This window comes from Bos taurus, chromosome 17 (assembly GCF_002263795.3).
Source record: "Bos taurus isolate L1 Dominette 01449 registration number 42190680 breed Hereford chromosome 17, ARS-UCD2.0, whole genome shotgun sequence".
In the NCBI taxonomy this organism is placed as follows: Eukaryota; Metazoa; Chordata; class Mammalia; order Artiodactyla; family Bovidae; genus Bos; species Bos taurus.
The window spans coordinates 39,660,706-39,681,444 of NC_037344.1; the positions used below are offsets into that span (position 1 = coordinate 39,660,706).

A 20,739-nucleotide genomic window follows, 5' to 3' on the forward strand; every position below is an offset into this window, starting at 1 on the left:
ATGAGCTGTTGGCATAAACGAACAGCCAAGAAGAGATTCAAGAATACACCTGACATGCTGACTGCAGAGCCCAGCAGGAGGAAAAAAGGAGTTCTGTGCTTGGTTGGTGATGTCTTGTCAACAGTTAAGTAACTGAAAACAGGAGACAGAAGCAAAAAGAGAAAGGCAAGAGTAGATAGTAGCAGCTGGGAGCCGCAAAAACTCAGTTGGCAAAAGCAGATGCTGACGGTGGAAAACACACCTAGAAACAAAGAAACAAGAGCAGAAACAACCCCATCATGCCAGGGGGGGAGACAGGAGTAAAGTCACATTCTTGCTTTTTAAAAGTCCAAATGAGAAATAAAGTAGTTCAAACAAAGAAATGCTAACTATCTCTAAGAAGATTGGAGTAGGCAAGCAAGTGGCAAAAATGGGGTAAAAACAATTGTCCAATTGCCTCTAAGATAGCTCTGCCATAAAAGCTAAAACAGTTTTTACACTCCTGAATAAACATTACATCATTACCTTCGCTTATTATTTTAATACAATAATAGAATGCAGAGAAAATTTATACAGACACTCACTTATATGGTTTCTGTGGCAAGATACTGATCCGAGTCTTGTCGAGTATCTTTTTGAGCTTGTTCCTTCCCCCAACAGTGTTGGCTTTGCTTTTCTTATTTACTTTTTCAAGTCCTATCACTTGCTCTACATCTACTGCGAGATCTGGAATGGAGTAGCGACTGGCCTTTTTGATGTCTCCAATTTTAGGGAGGTGAGGGGCACCATTTCTCTTCTCTTCTGATAATCTTGTTAGAAGTTCTTTAAATACTAAAGAGGAAACAGACACCGAAAAACATCCATTACTGGAAATCTGAATAATTCAAAGACAACTGTAGAACTTGGAAATAGATACTAAGTATAGATCGCCATGATCAAAACTGTAATCCTGTAGAAAAACACTCCTACAAGGAATGAATGACACCAAGAATCTGTTTTGTATGTTTTCTGCCATGTCTACTCAGAATGTATTTATTGACAGATTTTTATTCTTTACAATAAAATATTTATCAATAAAAATATCAATAAAATTAAATGTTATGGTCCTCAAGTAAGTAGGCTTTTATTTAAATCTAATTATATGCTTATATAATTAATTCTGTATCTATGCATTTTACTATAAATTTTCAATTCTTATGATGCTTGAATTATAAGCAATGACTTTTCATGATTAAGACATAAATGTTTAAATAAAAGACCAAAAGGAGAAAAATGAGACTATGCAAAAAATGCAAAATACTTACCAAATAAATTGGTTTTCACAGTGATAGATAAATGTGTGTTATTTCTAAGAATTTCCATGGCTTTTGATAGCTGAATATTTTCAAAGTTTTGACCATTTACTTCTAGTATCTAAAAATGAAGTTATAAAATTAATTTCAGTTTCCCAATTGACTGAAGGAAAAGAAGACACCAGTGTTCACCATTACGTTTGCAACTAGAAATGCCATACCTGATCCCCTCGTTTCAAGCCCGCTTCTGTTGCTTTGCTAGCTGAATCTACACTGTCAACAAAGATTCCAAATCCTTTCTCTGAGCCTCCAAGTAAGATAAAAGGCAAAGGAGCTTCTCGGGCTGGTTTCGTTAGCGTCATCAGTCTTCTTTTTGCTTTAGCTGCACATGCAATATTTAACAGCCTTAGATGTCCACCCATTTTCTACAAGAGTTCAAAAAGAGTGGTTTCAAGGATGGGCTGAATAAAATGAACTGAAAGCTGTGATTAAAAACAAAATCACAAATATTACCTCTCTTTCCAGATTATTTTCAAATTCTTCTAGAAATCGAGTCATTGCAGGATCTCCTTCAAAGTCATTGAAGTGATTATTCACCCACAATAATACTACCCGCGTAACCTGAAAAATCAATTAATTTTTAATAGGTTTTCTTCTTTCTAGTGCTAAAGATTTGTGGTTAAGGTCATTGCAAAAAAAGATATCCAACAAACAATTTACCTAACAACAATGAACACGAAAAACAATAACAAAACCTTTAGATTTTATTGATGAGGATACCTTTCTGAAAATATATATTAATACTTTAAATTTGGACTTTATATTGAAGGATGGTAATTAATATATATCTGGCTTACTCTCAAAATATATTTGAAACAGGTCACAACAAAAACTAAAGGGAAAAAAAGAATCAAAATAAATTAATACACAAGAAGACAGAAACTTTAATATCTACAATTCTGCACAAAAAGTGAGTTGCCTTTCCTTACTCTGCTCACATGTTTTCACTGAGCCCTACACCTTTATACATCACAATACACACACTCAGCTATGGAATATTTGCTTTATACCAGCAAGAACTATGCAACCTTCATTAGACTATAAGTTCCATGAAGACAACCTTATCTGTTATGTTCTAAGGGCATCCTTAATATTTATAACAACACCTGGCTCAGAGTAAACTCTCAATAAAATTTTACCAAATGAAAGGAGTATAACTGCAACTTTAAATTAAAAAGCACTTGTTTTACTTTATGTGAGTTTAACTTTCTCAATCTTGAATAATAAGATCAAAGAAATTTTCCGTAGCATTGTTTTCAAGCATTAACTAACCTCTTAAAGCAGGAAAATGAAATATGCTATTCTAGCAGGAAAGAAACAGATGTGACAGTACGCATTTAATCTTTAAACTACAGTTAAAATACTGTTTACAGTTAAATACAGTGGGACAAAGTATAGTATATAATCTGAGAAAACACTCAGGAGTCAAGTTGATATTTATATTAATTTTTTGTCATTTATTATCACTATTGACCATTTTTCAAGTTGAAGAAACCAAGATTATTGTCTCTCCTGAACCTATATCCTTAATACCTGACCTTTTCATAAAATTAAAATTTTGTAGCTGAGACGCCACCTTAAACGTCTACTAGCCGTATTCCAGGTTAGAAAAACGAGATTTGTAAATCATGAATTGAATACTCCAACTACCGCCACCAATACCTTTAAGATGCAGTAAGAGATTGCTGTGAGCCAGACAGTACCAAGTTATTCGTCTTCACAACAACCCCAAAATGACACAGATTACTATTTTACAAATAAAGAGATGAGTGACAGGAGAAAAATGGCAGAGGAAATACTCAAAGCAAGTTTTACAGCAGAGGACCTTAGCTGAGGTCTTCTACGCCTGTGACTCTCAGATGATGACATGAAGAGCATCACTGTCCAATGACTGCTCTCAGGCCAAGGGGTAGTCAGCAGCAGGGCCAGCACTGGAGCTGGAAGCCTTTTGCTGTTTGTCCCCAGTTCTGGGTTTCCCACCCTGCCTCTCCCATGTCGGGCCTCATAGAAACAAGGCCATCATATGGAAGGAGAAATGAGTACAGGCTAGTTAATTCTCAAACCTCACAAGACTAGGAACTTCATCACCCTCTCTGGCCTTGAAAAAGAGCCTGACTCAAGAGCTGGTGAAGAGGATCAGCTCAGAATTATAAGACAGGGCCCTACCCACCCACACTGGTTGAGAGGAGATGCTGTTTTGGGGCAACTGAAAACCGATAACTTCTATGTGGTGTACACTGGCCAGCTACTGAACCAGAAGATGCACATTCCCAAGGAACCCAGGTGTTTGGGGGTTGTGTTTTAATAGAATTTTCAACAGAACTAGAGTCTAAACATTTGTTGAGGGGAAAGGAGATAGCAGAGGAGGATATGAAGCTCACTTCCTCCCAAAAATACATCAAAAATACATCAACATATGGAATGATTCTCACGGAAAATCTACTGAAACATTTGTTGTCCAATGTATTGGCTTTTGTGTTAAAAGAGAAAATTCTAGGGCTGAACTTAGAATCTATAACAAGAATTAGTATTTGTAGCATCCCTTTTCTTTTGCTTAAAAAGTACATTCTCTTAACCCACCAACATAATTTGAACATAACTGGTATAACAACTGTATATATTAAAGTTCTTTAACTTTATATCTGAATGTTTCACATTTGAAAGGAAACTAGAACGTATCTTCCAACCTTATCCCTGAGGCTCGGGTCATTAAACCACTCCAACAACTTTTTGCCCACTTCCATCGGGCTACAGAGAAAAGTCCTATAGGTCAACAGGAAGTCTTCTATGAACGTTGGATCCACCACTGAATGTTCTTCCACCAAATGCATCGTTAACCTTTCTGAGGTGCCCTGTAACAAATCAAACGTGTCATAAGCATCCTGCATGCGTGGCATCTACATGTACCTTGATTTCAAATCTTCAGCGTAAGATGAACTGGGTAGGAAGATATACAATAATGAATAAGACTCCTATTCATCACAGAAATTCAAAGATTCTTTACAACTGATACATTTCAGAGAAGTTACACTGAAAAATGAGGAGGGGGCATCCTAAATCATCACAAGCGATACTACCAAAACCCTCCTCCCTCGGGATGTGGCATGTTTGTCTCACCTTGATGACAATGTGCCCCTTTCTTGTTCCAGTCCGATCAAGCTCTCGGTGTTCCTTCACCATGACGATCTCTCCTTCCTCTTCAACTTTTTGCATGTTCTTTTCTACTTGGTTGAGGATACGGCAGTAATCTTGCTGGGCTATGCAGACAAACTAGAATAAAATGTAAGTCACATGTTAATGATAAAGTGCTTGCAAGAGACCTAGCTGCGCTAATGATTCAGTGTTTTAAATATTTAAGACTGACATTTTTCCATGTCTTTCCCATACTTTCTAAATGAGCTCGGTAATGAACCTTCATCAGACTTCTCTGCTTTTTAATGTATTTCTTCCTTGGTCAAGAAAAGTTTCATTTTTAGAATAATTATATGTAATTTATATTAAAAATCCTAACAATTAAAAATAATCAGAAGGTAAAATTAGAATATTCCTTCCTCATGTCCCTTTTGTGATGATTAGAAAACACTGGGGGAGTAGAGTGGACTCTTAGGATAGATACCTAAAAAAAAAAAGATAGGATATATGCATGTGTATATATACATATATATATCTAGATATATGATTTACTTTGCTGTGCACCTGAAACTAACACAGCATTGTAAATTAACTATACACCAATAAAAATTAGAAAAAAAAAGTGCATATCCTTACAACTGTGGTCAGTCAGTCAGTTCAGTCGCTCAGTCATGTCTGACTCTTTGCAACCCCATGGACTACAGCATGCCCGGCCTCCCTGTCCATCACCAACTCCTGGAGTTTACTCAAACTCATGTTCGTTGAGTCAGTGATGCCATCCAATCATCTCATCCTCTGTTATCCCCTTCTCCTCCTGCCCTCAATCTTTCCCAGCATCAGGGTCTTTTCAAATGAGTCAGCTCTTCGCATCAGGTGGCCAAAGTATTAGAGTTTCAGCTTCAGCATCAGTCCTTCCAATGAATATTCAAGATTGATTTCCTTTAGGATGGAATGGTTGGATCTCCTTGCTGTCCAAGGGACTCTCAAGAGTCTTCTCCAACACCACAGTTCAAAAGCATCAATTCTTCGGCACTCAGCTTTCTTTATAGTTCAACTCTCACACCCATACATGACTACTGGAAAACCCATAGCCTTGACTAGACGGACCTTTGTTGGCAAAGTAATGTCTCTGCTTTTTAATATGCTATCTAGGTTGGTGGGCAGAGCAGCAAAAAACCTTTGGAGAGAGTCTATAGGTGGTTGTTTAATTATCTGTTAGGCTCATGGTCCTAACAGAACAGAAGAATATGGAAAGAATTCAGAATAGAAGGATGCAATAATGGATTTTAATCAGTCCATCAGGACAGCTGCTGGGCACTGTTTCTGGTTTAAGAATTTTAATGTGCCACCTGAATCCAGGGGACTAAGCTAAGGAGCCACCACTTTTTTTAGGCTGTGACTTTTTGTTTTACTATCAGTGGGCAGGTAAAAAACTGGGACTCTCTGATGCTTAAGAAATCCTAGCCTGCTAATCAAATCATCACAGAATTGCTTTTAAGAAGAAATTCTCTTAACTGCCCCCATCCTTCCTCACTGCGGCTTCTAGGGCCAGGTTAACTGATTCAGACATGAGCTTTACTACCTCTCACTGTGGAATCCTGAGAAAAGAACCTGTGGGTCTTATTTTGCATCTGAAAAGGGGAAATAATCCTAATAGCACCAGCCTCAAAGGGTTGTTGTGGAGGTTTAATGAAATAATCCAGGTGAAGCTCCTCCACTGTGCTAGATACATAATATATGCTTGATAAATTTTATTATGTAAAAATGATGTAAAAACATAATTATCACTTAGTGGGTTTTAAGAATTTGAAAAGATTTTGAGAGCAACAATTTTTTAAAAGATAATTTTAATAAATGATATCGAAATTCAAAGATATCCATGCAGTAGATATTATAAATGTGTGATTATATTATGAAAGAAATCAGCTTAGAAAGGCTGTTCAAAAAGATCCACAAAGGAAGCCACATACTTTTTAAGCTCAAATCATTATTTCTCATAACTGATATTAAGGTTAATCCTTGCTCTTAAAGAAGTTAACAAAAATGTGCACATCAAACAATTACTCCTCCATGACCTCAAAGATAAAAAAATTCAGGACTCAGGGCAATCCATTTAATTATATTTCTTAGTAGTTTTAAAGAAAGTGAAGAATGAATTCAAGAAATCACTTATTACACAAAGTAACCAGAAGCCAGTGAGGAGGTAAGAATAGATTTTTAACTTAAAATTTTTGTCTTCTCTGAATTTTGAATAATTTATTCTTATTTTAGAAATCATTTTTAGGGTAGGTCAAATATACTTCAATAAAATATACATATTTAAAATTGCAAAAAAATCATTTAGGAATGAAGGAAGAATGAACATTTCTTTTCTCCTTTAATGTGAAAGATTAAAAGAGAGGGAATGGCTAAATTATAGCACATGGCAGATAAAAGATGCTGCTGATGCTGCTAAGTCGCTTCAGTTGTGTCCGACTCTGTGTGACCCCATAGACGGCAGCCCACCAGGCTCCCCTGTCCCTGGGATTCTCCAGGCAAGAACACTGGAGTGGGTTGCCATTTCCTCCTTCAATGCATCAAAGTGAAAGTGAAGTCGCTCTGTCATGTCCGACTCCATATTCTTGATGTTACATCGTTTTTTAAAAAATTTTAAACCAAATATTCTAAGAATGATTTTAATAGTGATGATGACATCATTATTATTACATTGTGGCTGCCTGACAGGAACTTTCTCACTTTATCCTCCCAACCTCCCATGGCATTCATGGGATGCCATGAAGGTGCTATTATCCCCACTGCACAGATGAAGAGACAGCCGTACCAACGTCATGCTAGTCTCCCAATGCCTCATAAGCATGTGCTCGCTAACTTAATATTATATACATGCATATAAAAATTGTGGAATATAACAAAATCAATTATTACTTTTTAAGAATTATTTATTTTTAAATAAAAAACGATGAATATTTTTAATGATAAAGGGTACCAATCACAAAGGAGAATGATTATTATTTCTGAGCAATGCAAATAACAAGCAATTTTCATTGTTTAACATACTTTTCTATATTTTACATACTTTCTGCATAATCAACAAAGCTTTTTTACAGAAGTAGCAGCAGCAGTTCACATGGAAGAAATAGCATACTACAACATTGCTTCTTCCACTGAGTTGGTTGATATAAAAAACTAATTTTTTTATTCGTTTAGATCAAAAAGTTAAAATTCAAAAAGCATAGGCTTTTGTTGTAAGCAATTATGGATAGCTAAGTAAAATTTTTTTAATGCCAAAAACTACCTCCAAACTCATATCTTTAACACTGACCACAGGTTTGCGTATATTTGAAACATGTGGTTCTTGCCTGAAAAATATTTTTAATTTTTTTTCTTTTTACAGGACAGCAAGTTGTTCTCAGTCTCCAAATAATTTTAGGTGTTCTTTCTTATACTCATTTTTAGAGAACATAATTATATTGTTTATCTCCTAAAAAAGAAATATATCCTTGAGTTAAAACAAGTAGAGAGATAAAAAGAAAATGAATTTTGAAATGTACTATAATTAATCCTCTTGACTAAGGACTTAAAGAAATTAGAATAAATTTGATTTGAAATTCTTAGTGTCTAGACAGACATTTTTGGCATTTCTTCTGCAGCAAACTGAAATACCATCCAAAAATGAAAAAAAAAAAAAAAAGAATCCCAAATTGAATTTCCAATATGGCCACACAGCACTGACATCGCAAAAGAAATACACTTTAGATGAAAACATTAATTATTTAATTAGCAAATTTATTTTTGCTTTAAGAAATTTTTAGATATAACATTAAATTCAAAGAAAAAATAGGTATGATAAAGCCAGTTGAAAATTTGTGAGTTGCCAACAAAGATCACCGACTCAACAGACGTGAGTTTGAGTAAACTCCAGGAGTTGGTGATGGACAGGGAGGCCTGGAGTGCTATAGTCCATGGGGTCACAAAGAGTTGGACAAGACTGAGCGACTGAACTGAACCAAGGTGTGTCTAGTCAAAGCTATGGTTTTCCCAGTTGTCATGTATGGATGTGAGAGTTGGACTATAAAGAAAGCTGAATGCCAAAAAATTGATGCTTTTGAACTGTGGTGTTGGAGAAGACTCTTGAGAGTCCCTTGGACTGTAAGGAGATCCAACCATTTCTTCCTAAAGTAAATCAGTCCTGAATATTCATTGGAAGGACTGATGCTGAAGCTGAAAATCCAGTATTATGGCCACCTGATGTGAAGAACTGACTCATTTGAAAAGACCCTGATGCTGGGAAAGACTGAAGGCAAGAGGAGAAGGGGACAACAGAGGATGAGATGGTTGGATGGTATCACCAATTCAATGGTCATGAGTTTGAGTAAACTCTGGTAGTTGGTGAAGGACAGGGAGGCCTGGCGTGCTGCAGTCCATGGGGCTGCAAAGAGTCAGACATGACTGAGCGACTGAACTGAAATGAACACAATTGTTTTAGAGAGGTTTTATACTTTAAGACGGCTATTCACCCTGTATGATCTTGCCACTCTGATATGAAATAAAAACTCAACTAAGCTTTCTCTTATAAAAGGGCAAAAACAATTTATGTCACAGGATAAGTTTCTTTTGGGCATATGACCTCACAGCTTTTATTTAGTAAACATATTGAAAATGACAAAATGAAGTAAAGTTAACAGCTCTCACAGTCTCAGGAAAAGCTGAGTCTCACAGATTTACCTTAAGAGGTGAGCTCTATTTAAATTGGTACTCTGTGCTTGCAAGGGAGCTATACCTAACTGTTCACATAGGCATTCAAGTGTTCCCTATCTGCTGAAGGGTACAGTGCAGGGTTAAGCCATGCCTGGGTGTTTCTGGCAGGCCCAAGACTTAGGTGGGGGAGAGGGGACGAGGAGACAGAAAGTGGAAGAGCAGGAAAGGAAAAGAGAGACAGGCAGAGGGTGAAAAAAACAAACACATGGATGGGGAACAGAAAACCCGAGCCATCATCTGGTACCAAAAGACGTCTGCCTGGTTCTGCCTTTGTCCTACAAATCCAACAGGGGACAAGACTGGGAAAAGAAGCACACAGAAGGGAGCAGGATAGAGCACGGTGTTGGGGGCATCACGGGACCTAAACAGGCAGAGATAAACATCATTTGAAGTATGGTTTTAGTGCTCTATGATGACCTAGGGGTTGGATTGGGGTGCAGGGAGCCTCAAGAGAGAGGGGATATATGTGTTGTAGCTGATTCATGCTGTTAAACAGCAGAAACAACCCTGTAAAGCAATTACTCTCCAATAATAATAATAGAAAGAAGTGTCCAGTTGAATCCACTCACACTGTGTCTTCAAGATTGATCATGGGTTCCATTTTAACCACACTACCCAAGATGTATTTTTGGAACCCACTGAGAGGCCAGCAAATGAGGGTCAACCTGCTAAGGTTGCTTCCTCTCAGAATGGACACCACCTTTGTTCATTTCATTCAATCAATACTGATTATCTACAGTGTGCTCAGTGGAATGACACTCTTGTGGAGGTCATTTTATGGATAAAAAATGTGATTCTCACTGTTGACTTTCCCCAACAAGAGGAGGATGAGATATGTGTACTTTCTGACAAATAACATGACATTTTAACAGAAATACAGTAAAAATGCTATCTCAGATAAGCATTAAAATATCTAATTTTTTTCTCCAAGCCTATTCTAATAAGGAAGGAGGGAACTTAGGGTCTGAGAGGGATGTGGAAGCACAAGGATGACTCTTGAACCTGATTTATTTCATGTTCCTTTTACAGCATGCAGAGTGGCCTACAGAGTAAGAAAAGCCTTTCTCTAGCAGACACTGCACCCATGACCCTCTCTGTACATCCGGAGTCTCATATCAGGAGCTACAGGAGCCTAATATTACCTTTATCAGAGTTTTCATTCTAATTCAGAGTTTTCTCCTGGCGTCTACTTTACGGACCATCACTCTGGGTTTCCTGCTGATTCCTTATCCAGCAAATACATGAACTCTCCTCCTAATATCCACCTCCTCTTTTCTTTTCCACACACTCCCAGATAAATATTCAATGTTACCTAGTACATCTGACATTAGTTAAATACTCTGTAATATTAACTCATATAGTATCTTTATCAATTACTCTGAAACATTTCTAAGCCTCCTGTATCATTTCAGTTCCATGATTACAAAATTTCTAATAAAAGGGGTTGGCCAATTACAAGGTGATAGCATAGCAGCTGAATTCTCAGAAATAACTTTCACTCACACTTTAAGGACAGAGACAGACTCAGGCGCTGTAGTGACTTGTAGAAGGGCTCAGGTTGGGTGTCGGGGGCAAGACTGAGAAGGACAGAGAAATCCTTAACAACTTTTCTGTTTATTTTGACTCACAGTTTGGCTTTGTTTTTTTGGTGGGGGGAATATAATTCTAAAGCTGAAATGTCATATATGACCCTCTTAAAAGAAATAATTTGAGATTTTGAGGCCAAATACTTTGAGATTTATTTAGCATTTTGTTTGCCTCTAATATGCCAAATAATTGAGAGCTGGCTATATTTAGAATGCTCCTCTGGCATTACATATTCAACACACTGAATTCATAGCCATTTTTTTTTGTTCTCTATAGTGCTCACTGGAGGAATTATTTAGCAAAATTATTCTCTAGGTAAGACAATTTTATTTATAGCCATGGTCATTTTTCTTTTTAGTAAGTAAACCACTTAAAATTGAAAATTTAAATGAACACTACTTTACATTTATCAGACACTATAAAAATTCAACGATGTTCTTTTAGTATAAACTATTTTCAGATGTATTTCAGACTGTAGACTAATAAATACAGTGAACATATAACATTAATTAAGTCAACTTTTTTGGTTTACTATATTAAATATTTTACCTTTCAAGGTCAGTTTTTAAGACATGGAATTATAAATATGCAATAATAATAAAAGCATCTTAAATTTGTTTTGCACTAATATAGAGGTTACCTGTTAAATTGATCAAATTATATTTCACATTTGGTCTCAATATACTCTCTAGTCTTTTATTAAATGCTTTTAAATAATAAATATTAACATAATATCAATACTGACATTGTATTTTTCATTGGCAGTCATTTCTTAACTAGCAAATATTTTAACTGATTCAATTATGATTAATTTTCATGACTTCTAAAATCAATTCCTTATCTTGCATTTAAATAAAAACACCGTGTAACTGTATCACAGCAACTTTACTATAATCTCTATATAATTTCTGTTCATGATGGGCATTTCACTTCAATACTTTCTGTTGACTAGATTATCTATTATTGATGGCAATTTTAAGATATCATATTTATAGAACACCTGTTTTTTAATAGAACACATTTATGGAATGCTTAGTTTTGTGGAGTTCAAATAACTTTATGGGAGATTTATTTTTAATTTCCTGGAGTATGATAACACTAAAAGTCATAGTTGTACTTTAAAATCTTCTTTATAATTCTAAAAGATGACCTATCTATACAGGTCGAAAAAACCTTACCACAACTGCATATGTAAGTGTTCTTTGTTAAGCGTAAGACATACATTTTTAATCACAATTTATACCTGGCAGTCATCCACCTTTGTCCTCATCACACCTTTCATGTACTCCTTGTCCATGGTGGGGGAGACACCGAAACTATTTCCCATACAGAGTATTTCTGCTTTTCCATCTGGATAAGTCACTTCCACAGAACCATTCAGGATCACTGACCATGAGTCCAGCTAGTTCCAAAAAACAAAGACAAAGCAGAAAATAATCATGATCATGAAGCTGTAAATGCTGGAATGGTCCCTACAAATGATTTAGATCTTTTATTTTAAAGAGGGAAAAATACCCCAAGTACAGATGACCATTCGCCAAGTTCACAGAACAAGAACTAAAGCTCAGCCATCGACCCACAGGTCTCCAGATGCCTGCACGGGGTCCACGGCATTCCACTTTCCTAATGACTGGGTATTCTCTCTAAAATGCCACAAGGGAAAAAAACTTCTTCTGTTCCCCAAAACACATGTAAACAAGATAAAATGACCAGTATTGCCTTGATAAGAACATCATTTTGTTCTGACAAGAGGCATTATATTATAAACATTTAAACTGTAAAATCTGAAAAGCTAAAACCTCAAAATGTTTCTATCAATATCATCTAAATATTGCAAATAATAGAAAACAAAATAGTAGGTTTGGAAAAGACTGACACAACAATGAGTGTATCATAATTCCAAGTGATGCAAACTTATTGTTGCTCATTGTTTTTAAAGAAGAAAGAGTTTTTGTTCATTGCTGCATTGAGCGAGCCTCACACAGAGACATTGTTAAGTGGTATAAATATTTCCTAACCTCTTCACCGTCGTTTAACACGATGGTCCCAGCTCTTTCCACCACAGCGAACACCATCACAGCACACAGCTCCCGCCTCACCGACATCGTCATGTTGGCAAAAGCAGGCAACTGGTGCATGAATTCCAGAAGTTGTTCTGAAAAGCAGAAGGTGCGCAAAGAAAATGACAACTAATTTCAAAAACAAGCGTTCAGAAAGAAGGCTCTGGGGTCCTTTCTTTTTAAATGCTCTACAATTCTGCCTGTTGAACAACACAATTACTTTAAATATCTTTAGCACACTGAATTTCTTGCAGGTATACAAAGAATTCTGTCACTGTGGAAAGGGTAACACTTCCTTGTTGATTCAGGAGCAACAGGACTCAGTGCGATTCAAATTCCAATGAAGAGATCAATAAACTTCAATGGGGGATTGCTACTGAAAATGAGCTGTGATCTTGTTAAGGTTTATTACAGGATGAAATAATAAGCTGAAATGAAACAGAGCACTGGGAATTCTCCAGAAAGTCAGCAGGTCCATTCTGGTGCCTCTGGGCAACTCGGTGCCCAAAACAGATGGCAGAAACAACCACCCTCACTCTAAAGATACTCCAGGATTTAGAAAGCAGGGAATATTTTCTGTGGATCAGACAAACCCAGAATCAGTTAACATGCTCACAACATTATGTGATGAATGCAAATGAAATGCATGTGCTAATTCGGATCTCATAGACTGACAAAGTCTGCTCATTCTTCCCAGTGGCAATGCTGTGGACAAGCAGATTCTTTTCAATAAGAGCTCCTTTCTAAGTTCCTTCCTCCTCACCATGGCTCTATGAAATGCATGGTTTCTTTTTCATTTCACAAGGAGGAAATCGAGGCTCAAAGGCACACAAGGAGGAGGTGGCAGTGAGATGATTCAGGATTGTCTACCTCCATGCTCAGGCTGGACCTCACAGGTAATGATGAAGAGCACAGGGCATGTGTTAGATAGCGTGTGGACACTTACTGGCTGAATTACTTCGGGGAAGTCGATTCGTTCCCTTTAGACATGTTTCTCTCACTTGAAAAAGAGTAATAAAATACCTACCTTCACTGGACAGTTCTGAGGATCAAATGCAATTCAGATGATAAAGTCCTCAGCAAAGAGTAAATACTCAACAAATGAGAACCACTATTATTGTCATTATTATATATATGATTATATATTCAATATTATATTCATGGCATTGTTCAAACTTTTGGCTAAATGAAAATTTCACTCCATTTTCCTTGTCCTCACATACTGACATTGTCTCTATGCACATTCCTTCTGTTAGGATTTAATGACAAGTTTTATGTTGTTGGATATAGTTTGCTAATTGCAAAAGCAATGTATAATAATACAAAGATATATTTTATGAAAACGTTACATTCCTACAAGGTCAGACGAGGCGGTGTTTTCTGGTCTAGCTTGGTAATGTCTGTTCTGTGGAGACCCTACGTCATCCCTGCTGTGTAAGGCTTTTCATTATGGGGGTGGCTTTGGTAATCAGAAGAATAACAGTGGTAAGTGGTACCCAGGGACTCTGTCCAACAAGACAGTGCTCTTCAACCTGACCCAGACTGATGTATCAGGACATCAACTGACTGTTGCAACCAGCATTTTTTAAAAAGAAGGAACAAGAGTATCAAAGTGCATCAATCACAGAAAGAGTTAAGTTTTATTCAGTGAAACTTTTATTCCTGGAATGAGTAGATGTGTTTGTGTTGTGTCATAAAATATACCTGAGGGCGGTTGTGAGGCAATTTTGAGTATCACTGTAAAAGATAACCCACATCTACTATGTACCTACTACAGGAGGCAGGACTCCTTGCTTTACAAATGCATATGTTTTGATATGCAACATAAAGGCAGATGAAGCAATCGTGGTCCTCTGGCTGACACATCACAGTTAACACTGCTGTTACCACTCTCAGTTTTCTTTAGCTACCATCCCCCACTCCTCACCATAAGGTATTCAATACTAGCTCTTGCCTGGAAAATCCCATGGATGGAGGAGCCTGGTAGGCTGCAGTCTATGGGGTCGCTAAGAGTCAGATATGACTGAGCGACTTCCCTTTCACTCTTCACTTACATGCACTGGAGAAGGAAATGGCAACCCACTCCAGTGTTCTTGCCCAGAGAATCCCAGGGACGGTGGAGCCTGGTGGGCTGCCATCCATGGGGTCGCACAGAGTTGGACACGACTGAAGTGACTTAGCAGCAGCTAATACTAGCCATTAAAATCACAGCTAAAATACAGGTATTAAATCTAGCTATAATATACATTTTATTTTTTTCCCTCTTCTGGTAGGAGCTAAACTTCCTTGGACAAAGACATATGATGTTAAGAAAAATATGAGACTACAAATTAATTGTCAGAAATATTTTAAATTTAACATGTTTAGACAAAAATAAAAGTTAAAGTACCACCACATATGGTGGGTGAATATGAAGCATATGAATGTATAAAGCATACTCACTAATAGTTGCAATAATGATTTGAAGTGCTTGCATGGACATTTGTCTTATTTTTCAGCAGTGTCCTACTCCATTAATGGGTCATGAAATCAGTCCATGATATATGAGTAAGTGACTAACATTAATAAAATACAATGGGATAGAAAATATCTGTATATCACATATAAAAAGGATAAATAACAAAGAAGACAAAGAAGATATAATAATAGTAAATACACATTTTTCTCCAAGTTCAATTGAAAAATTAAACACTTAACCAAACAATATGCAAGGGCTTTTAAAACTCTCAAGGATTCAATAATGATATCATCAGTTGTGTGATAACTTATTTATTACATGAGAGGATTATAAGAATCTAAAAAATAAAGAATTTATATCACCAATCTTTAAAAAAACATAATAATGTAAAATAGAAGCATTTGATTCAGGAGCTCAACATAAACCCTGATGTCACAGGAAACATACCGAGTTACAGGGGTCATGGCAGCTGAGGATTGAGAGCATGCGACAGGTAAGGAGATAGCTCCTAGGGTACGGGGAGAAGTTTTGTGGATGGAGAAAGAGAATCACTTTATTCTAAATGGCTTGCAATACTCTGTCTGAATAATACATTAGTGTGACTTCATCAGGAAAAAAATAATCCTGTTTGTAAAAAATATTAGACGCTCAATAAAACATTTTTTCTACTCAATGTAACACAAAGAAAAGCCTAAAATCAACTTATAGACACCAGAAGCTTTAGCCATTTCAGAAAAATCCTTATCTTATTGCTTTGGTTTAATTTTACATAAGAAATAATTATGGTAAAACTTGTGGATTTGTGTGTGGGGTACCAAGTGAGGAGAAGAAAAAAAAAAAAAAAAAGAGTTCCTTGAAAGGGATGAAAGTAGTTTTCTACCTTTATATGTCAAGTCCTCAAAATCTTTAAAAAAAAAAAAAAAAAGAAGTATTCAATAATTGAGTACCTATAGAGTTACAAGCTGGAGAGCAAACACGAATAATGTGTCTTTCTTCAAAGTACGGAAACAAAGGCACACCCAAGAATCTATGGAACCCCAAGGGGAAATTTTTTAATTCCTGAAATTTTAAAAACATATTTAAATATAAGCAGCTTGATTTGACTAAACTTAAAACACAAACACACCCCATCACTTGAGTCGAGGAACGTGGTTAGGCAGAGAGGCGTTTAGACAAAGCATCAGTTACACAGATGTCTGCAGTTCATAAAAAAGGTGTCTGCTTTAACTAAACGCTGGAGAATGAGTTAGATTTACCAACAGTAACGGCAAACAAGCCAAAGTGTTCTCACATGTGGCGATATTTAGAGGCGATGGAATATAAGATCCTCCAAGCCCTTGTGTAGATCAAACAATGCCATTATGCCTTATTGTTAATGACCAATATTTACTACTTTAAATAAAAATATATTTGATAGGAGTAAGCGTCTGAGTCATCACTGCTTACAAGTGTATTGGCATTCAACTACAAGTAATTCATCCAGGGATTATATCAACAAGCACCTTAAAATAATTAGCCTGGTATTCATTTGTAGGAATCAGCATAGATCTTGCTTTCTAGAAATTCTAGAAGAGAAAACTTCTCAGATATGAAGGGATTGCCTTAAATTTCCAGGAATGACATGCTTCATATATTTTACTAATCATAACTTTCTTCCGTAACTATACTAAAATGAGCATATTCAAACAAGGATAACCTTCACATCAATCTGTTCATAAGCAATGTTTAATCTATTTTTTATAAACTCTATGAGCAAGAATTTTTAAGATGGCAAACCAAACACACTACTTCCAACTTCATTCTCTCTTTAAAGCTACAATAAAGAGACAATGAAAACGAAGTCAGATCTCAAACTCAAACTTATGGTTACCAAAGGGGAAATGTGGGAGGAAGTGATAAATTAGGAGTTTGGGACTGACATATACACATTACTGATATATGCGTAAGTGGTTCACTTTGCCATACACCTGAAAGTACCACAACACTGTAAGTTGACTACACGCTAATAAAATTAAAAGAGAGAGAGAGAGAGAAATCACAAAGACAAAGAGAAGAGGAGAGTGAAACACATTTTGGACAGTGGAAATCAGGTGAATGTGAGTTATCAGATGCAAGGAAGCTAAACCCTAAGTCTTCAAGGATGACACAGGACCACTTGACTTCATGCTGCAGAAGCCTCAGAAGACTTGTGACTATGAGAGCCTTTAGACCAGAGAGTGGAGCAGGTGGAGGAGGAAGTGGGATAAAGTATGGAGGAACAGGGATAGGTATGTGAGAAGCAGCTACATCCTCCAACAGAAACCCAGTAACCCACAAAGGGTTACTGCAGAGGCACTTCTGCGCTGGAGGTACAGGCACAGCTGGCTCCTCCTTCCTCTCTTCCAGGTCTGAGCTTCCAAAAGGGCGCTGACAGTCCTTCATTCCTGCCACAGCCTCCTGTTCGGTGCGCACCCTGAGATTATGACCCCAACCCTGACTCTATTCCTCAGAGCCAGCAGGATCAGGGCCTCCATGCTTCATTTCCACTGGGCTGCCAGGACCTAGGAAACTCTCAGTCCATACAAGGTGCAGCCACATTAGCCAGTGACTGAGTGCTCACCCCACATAACAGTCATCTCTAAACAGCTGGCAATTTCTATCAGTGCTTTCAGTGGTATTTTAGAATACCTGGCTTTCCAACTTCAATTCCCTAGCATATGTACAGATCTTAAATGGTACAAGGTTCTCCTCATACATAATGTTTGGCTCCCTTCAAAACACAAGAAACAAGCCACTCACATATAACAATGGCCGTACTGTCCTATATCTAATCCTACTAGACTCAGTTCCTTGAATTTCTTTCAAATACATATTGGCCCCCAAAGAGCTGGGGGCGTGGAAGAGCAGATAATTGGGGCTCAGGCAAGGGTGTTATAGACTCCAGACCTGCAGGGCAGAGATGCTCTCAGAGGAAGCTGGTCTCACTCCCAGCATCTAAGGAAGAAGAAGGGTCTGGAAGGCAGAGTCAAACACTAAACAATCATCACACAATCAACTCTTATTCTGATGGCCAAGCTGAGTCAAGGGAACCTTGAGGAAGGGGAAAGCGACGCAAACCCACTTAGACCCATAATCTTAAGGCACACTTAAAGCCCCAACCCCTAGGCTCATGTGGGGGTCACTTGACATTCTGCTCACTTCTTCCTCTAGCCTCTCCTCTCTATGGAACCACAGAGGGAGCACAGTCACTTAAACAACAGCTCTACCAACTGCCACCCGACTGATATTCACACAGAGAGAAGCTCGAGCTTACTAGGAACAGTGCTCACAAGAAGATTAACAAATGTGATAATGTTTGGAAGATGACTTTGACTTTTTTATTTTATTTTTTTTGCCCTAGAGTAGGCTAAGAAACAGCTCATGTTGGAAGGTTTTCATTTGGAAGTTTTATCAGTTGTGGCCTCTTGAAGCTATGGACTGAGTAAAATTAATTTTTTCAAAGATGTTTTCAACAATGTTAAGAGAAATGACCTTTTAAAGCCTAATATCCTTGGGCTCTGTTGCACCAGATAGTCTTACTTCTAAACTCTTTAAATTGCTCTGAGATTTGTTTTCTCACCCAGACTCACCAATGTCATCGTCTGTCCTATCAATGGGGTCCTTCTCCAGGCAGTCTCTCACGATGTCTCTGCTCATTAGAGGGTCTGAGGCCCTCTCGATGTCCTCTTCATCATCATCGTCCTCAGAGTCCACTGCTGTTTCTGGCAACCCACTAAGGTCCATATCACCAGCCTCACTCTCTGTGGCCTTAAAACACACCAAAAATAAATAGATGGACGGATGGGCAGACAAGCTGTTTTTAAGTAAATCTTTTGTATCCAAAAGAAATAAGCTTGTTTGAAACATTAAATTTATGATATGAATCTTTCCATAATTAAGCTACATGTATTCAACATTAACAAATATTCATGTACTGGGCACTATGTAAAATCATGACATCAACAAAATATGAGTGATTTTTATCTCATGGAATTTTTAGTTAGAATTAATGGTTTTATCACAATCATTTTGATTTCTTACCTGAGTTGTCACCTGGCATTTGAAACACAGTAGAATAAGAAAAAGACAGTACCAGTTTTCACTCTATTTTTCAAAGAGGATGGCTTAAACTAAGAGTGTGAGGGTGACAATTCTTAACAATTCCTTCCCCCAAAGAAAAGGTGTAGGTTTATTAATGCCAAGAAGACTGAACCACTTCTCTCTTACTAAGAGTCTTTATGAAAAAGTGAATCCCAAGTCAAAGGTAATTTAATAAATATGCAAATAAAACATTAATAATTAGCTGATTACTCCAGTGTCCACTTTCTAACTATTAAACACCAAAGGTGTGAAAGACCCTACATGTCTATAGGTGACAGTCTTTCTTCCCATTCCTCAACACTGCTGACGGCAGCACCAACCAAATTTCAAGTAATCAAGATCAAGAAAGAATGAAGCAAAAGTAAAATTATTTGCTCAGGAATGTCTGAAGGAGCCAGGTATAACAGGAATGAAAAGAAGGAAGAACATCTAAGTATACTGATATCTTTAGTCATAGCTGCAAATTGGTAGCTACCCTCTGCGGCTGAAAAAAGTGTTGTTAAAAAAATATGCAATGATCCAATCTCTTAAATTTTTTAGAACTATCTTTTTTAATTCTAGAGAGAGACTCCTATCAGGTCTAACATGGTTCTGTGATTAAAAATAAATATTTAGCCTGAATCAAGACTCACAGGTTTCAAAACAGTCTCTTCTGTTGGCTATCTCAAGCCTACAACCATCATCCTTGAAGGTTGTTCTATACGTTTTTGTGATGCTCATCTCAACAACAGTACATATGTGTCATATGTACTTATCTGTACTTATATATGTCATCCTCGCCTTATTTGACATTAGGTATCCAGATTTCACTAATTGCTTAAGAATAGTAAGAATGAGTACAATTAAATATTAACTGTATCAATCTCGAGCATTATAAACATGGCTTTCCAGAAAAAATAAGGAACTCTTAGAAACACTTTATTATAAAACTATTAATTTTGTAGAAAACATAAAGTCTACCAGCTTCAGATAACTCATAGCCCATATGACTTTCAAAGACAATAAGACATCTTATATTTAAGAATAAGCAAATACAGATTAAAATATATAAACAAAAGAAGAAAATATAAAATGTTGAACCCAATAAATAAAAAGCCAACACCAAATACTGACAATATGCCAGGAACTGTTCCATGTGCTTCACATGTATTAACTCATTTAATCCTTCAAAAAAGTCCTATGAAGTAAGTGCCATCATCCACATTTATTATTCTCCAAACATTCAGGTAAAGAGAAATTATTTTTCCAAGACTGTGTTGCTGGTAACTGTGGAATCAAGAACAGAACCAAGAAC

At 36.9% G+C, this 20,739-nt stretch overlaps 1 protein-coding gene across 27 annotated transcripts in view; it reads right to left on the reverse strand.

Annotated features, from left to right (window-relative positions):
* Window positions 1–20,739, reverse strand: part of RAPGEF2 (Rap guanine nucleotide exchange factor 2) — a 269,637-nt gene that overhangs the window by 27,453 nt on the left and 221,445 nt on the right. For all 27 annotated transcript variants that reach the window (NM_001191326.1, XM_024976978.2, XM_024976984.2 and 24 more), the window contains 9 exons: window positions 18,935–19,112; window positions 12,827–12,963; window positions 12,052–12,210; window positions 4,449–4,601; window positions 4,019–4,183; window positions 1,785–1,892; window positions 1,493–1,696; window positions 1,284–1,392; window positions 564–810 (listed from right to left, as the gene is read on the reverse strand). In NM_001191326.1, the coding sequence (NP_001178255.1) occupies window positions 564–810; window positions 1,284–1,392; window positions 1,493–1,696; window positions 1,785–1,892; window positions 4,019–4,183; window positions 4,449–4,601; window positions 12,052–12,210; window positions 12,827–12,963; window positions 18,935–19,112 (1,460 nt within the window). The remainder of the gene's footprint in view (window positions 1–563; window positions 811–1,283; window positions 1,393–1,492; window positions 1,697–1,784; window positions 1,893–4,018; window positions 4,184–4,448; window positions 4,602–12,051; window positions 12,211–12,826; window positions 12,964–18,934; window positions 19,113–20,739) is intronic.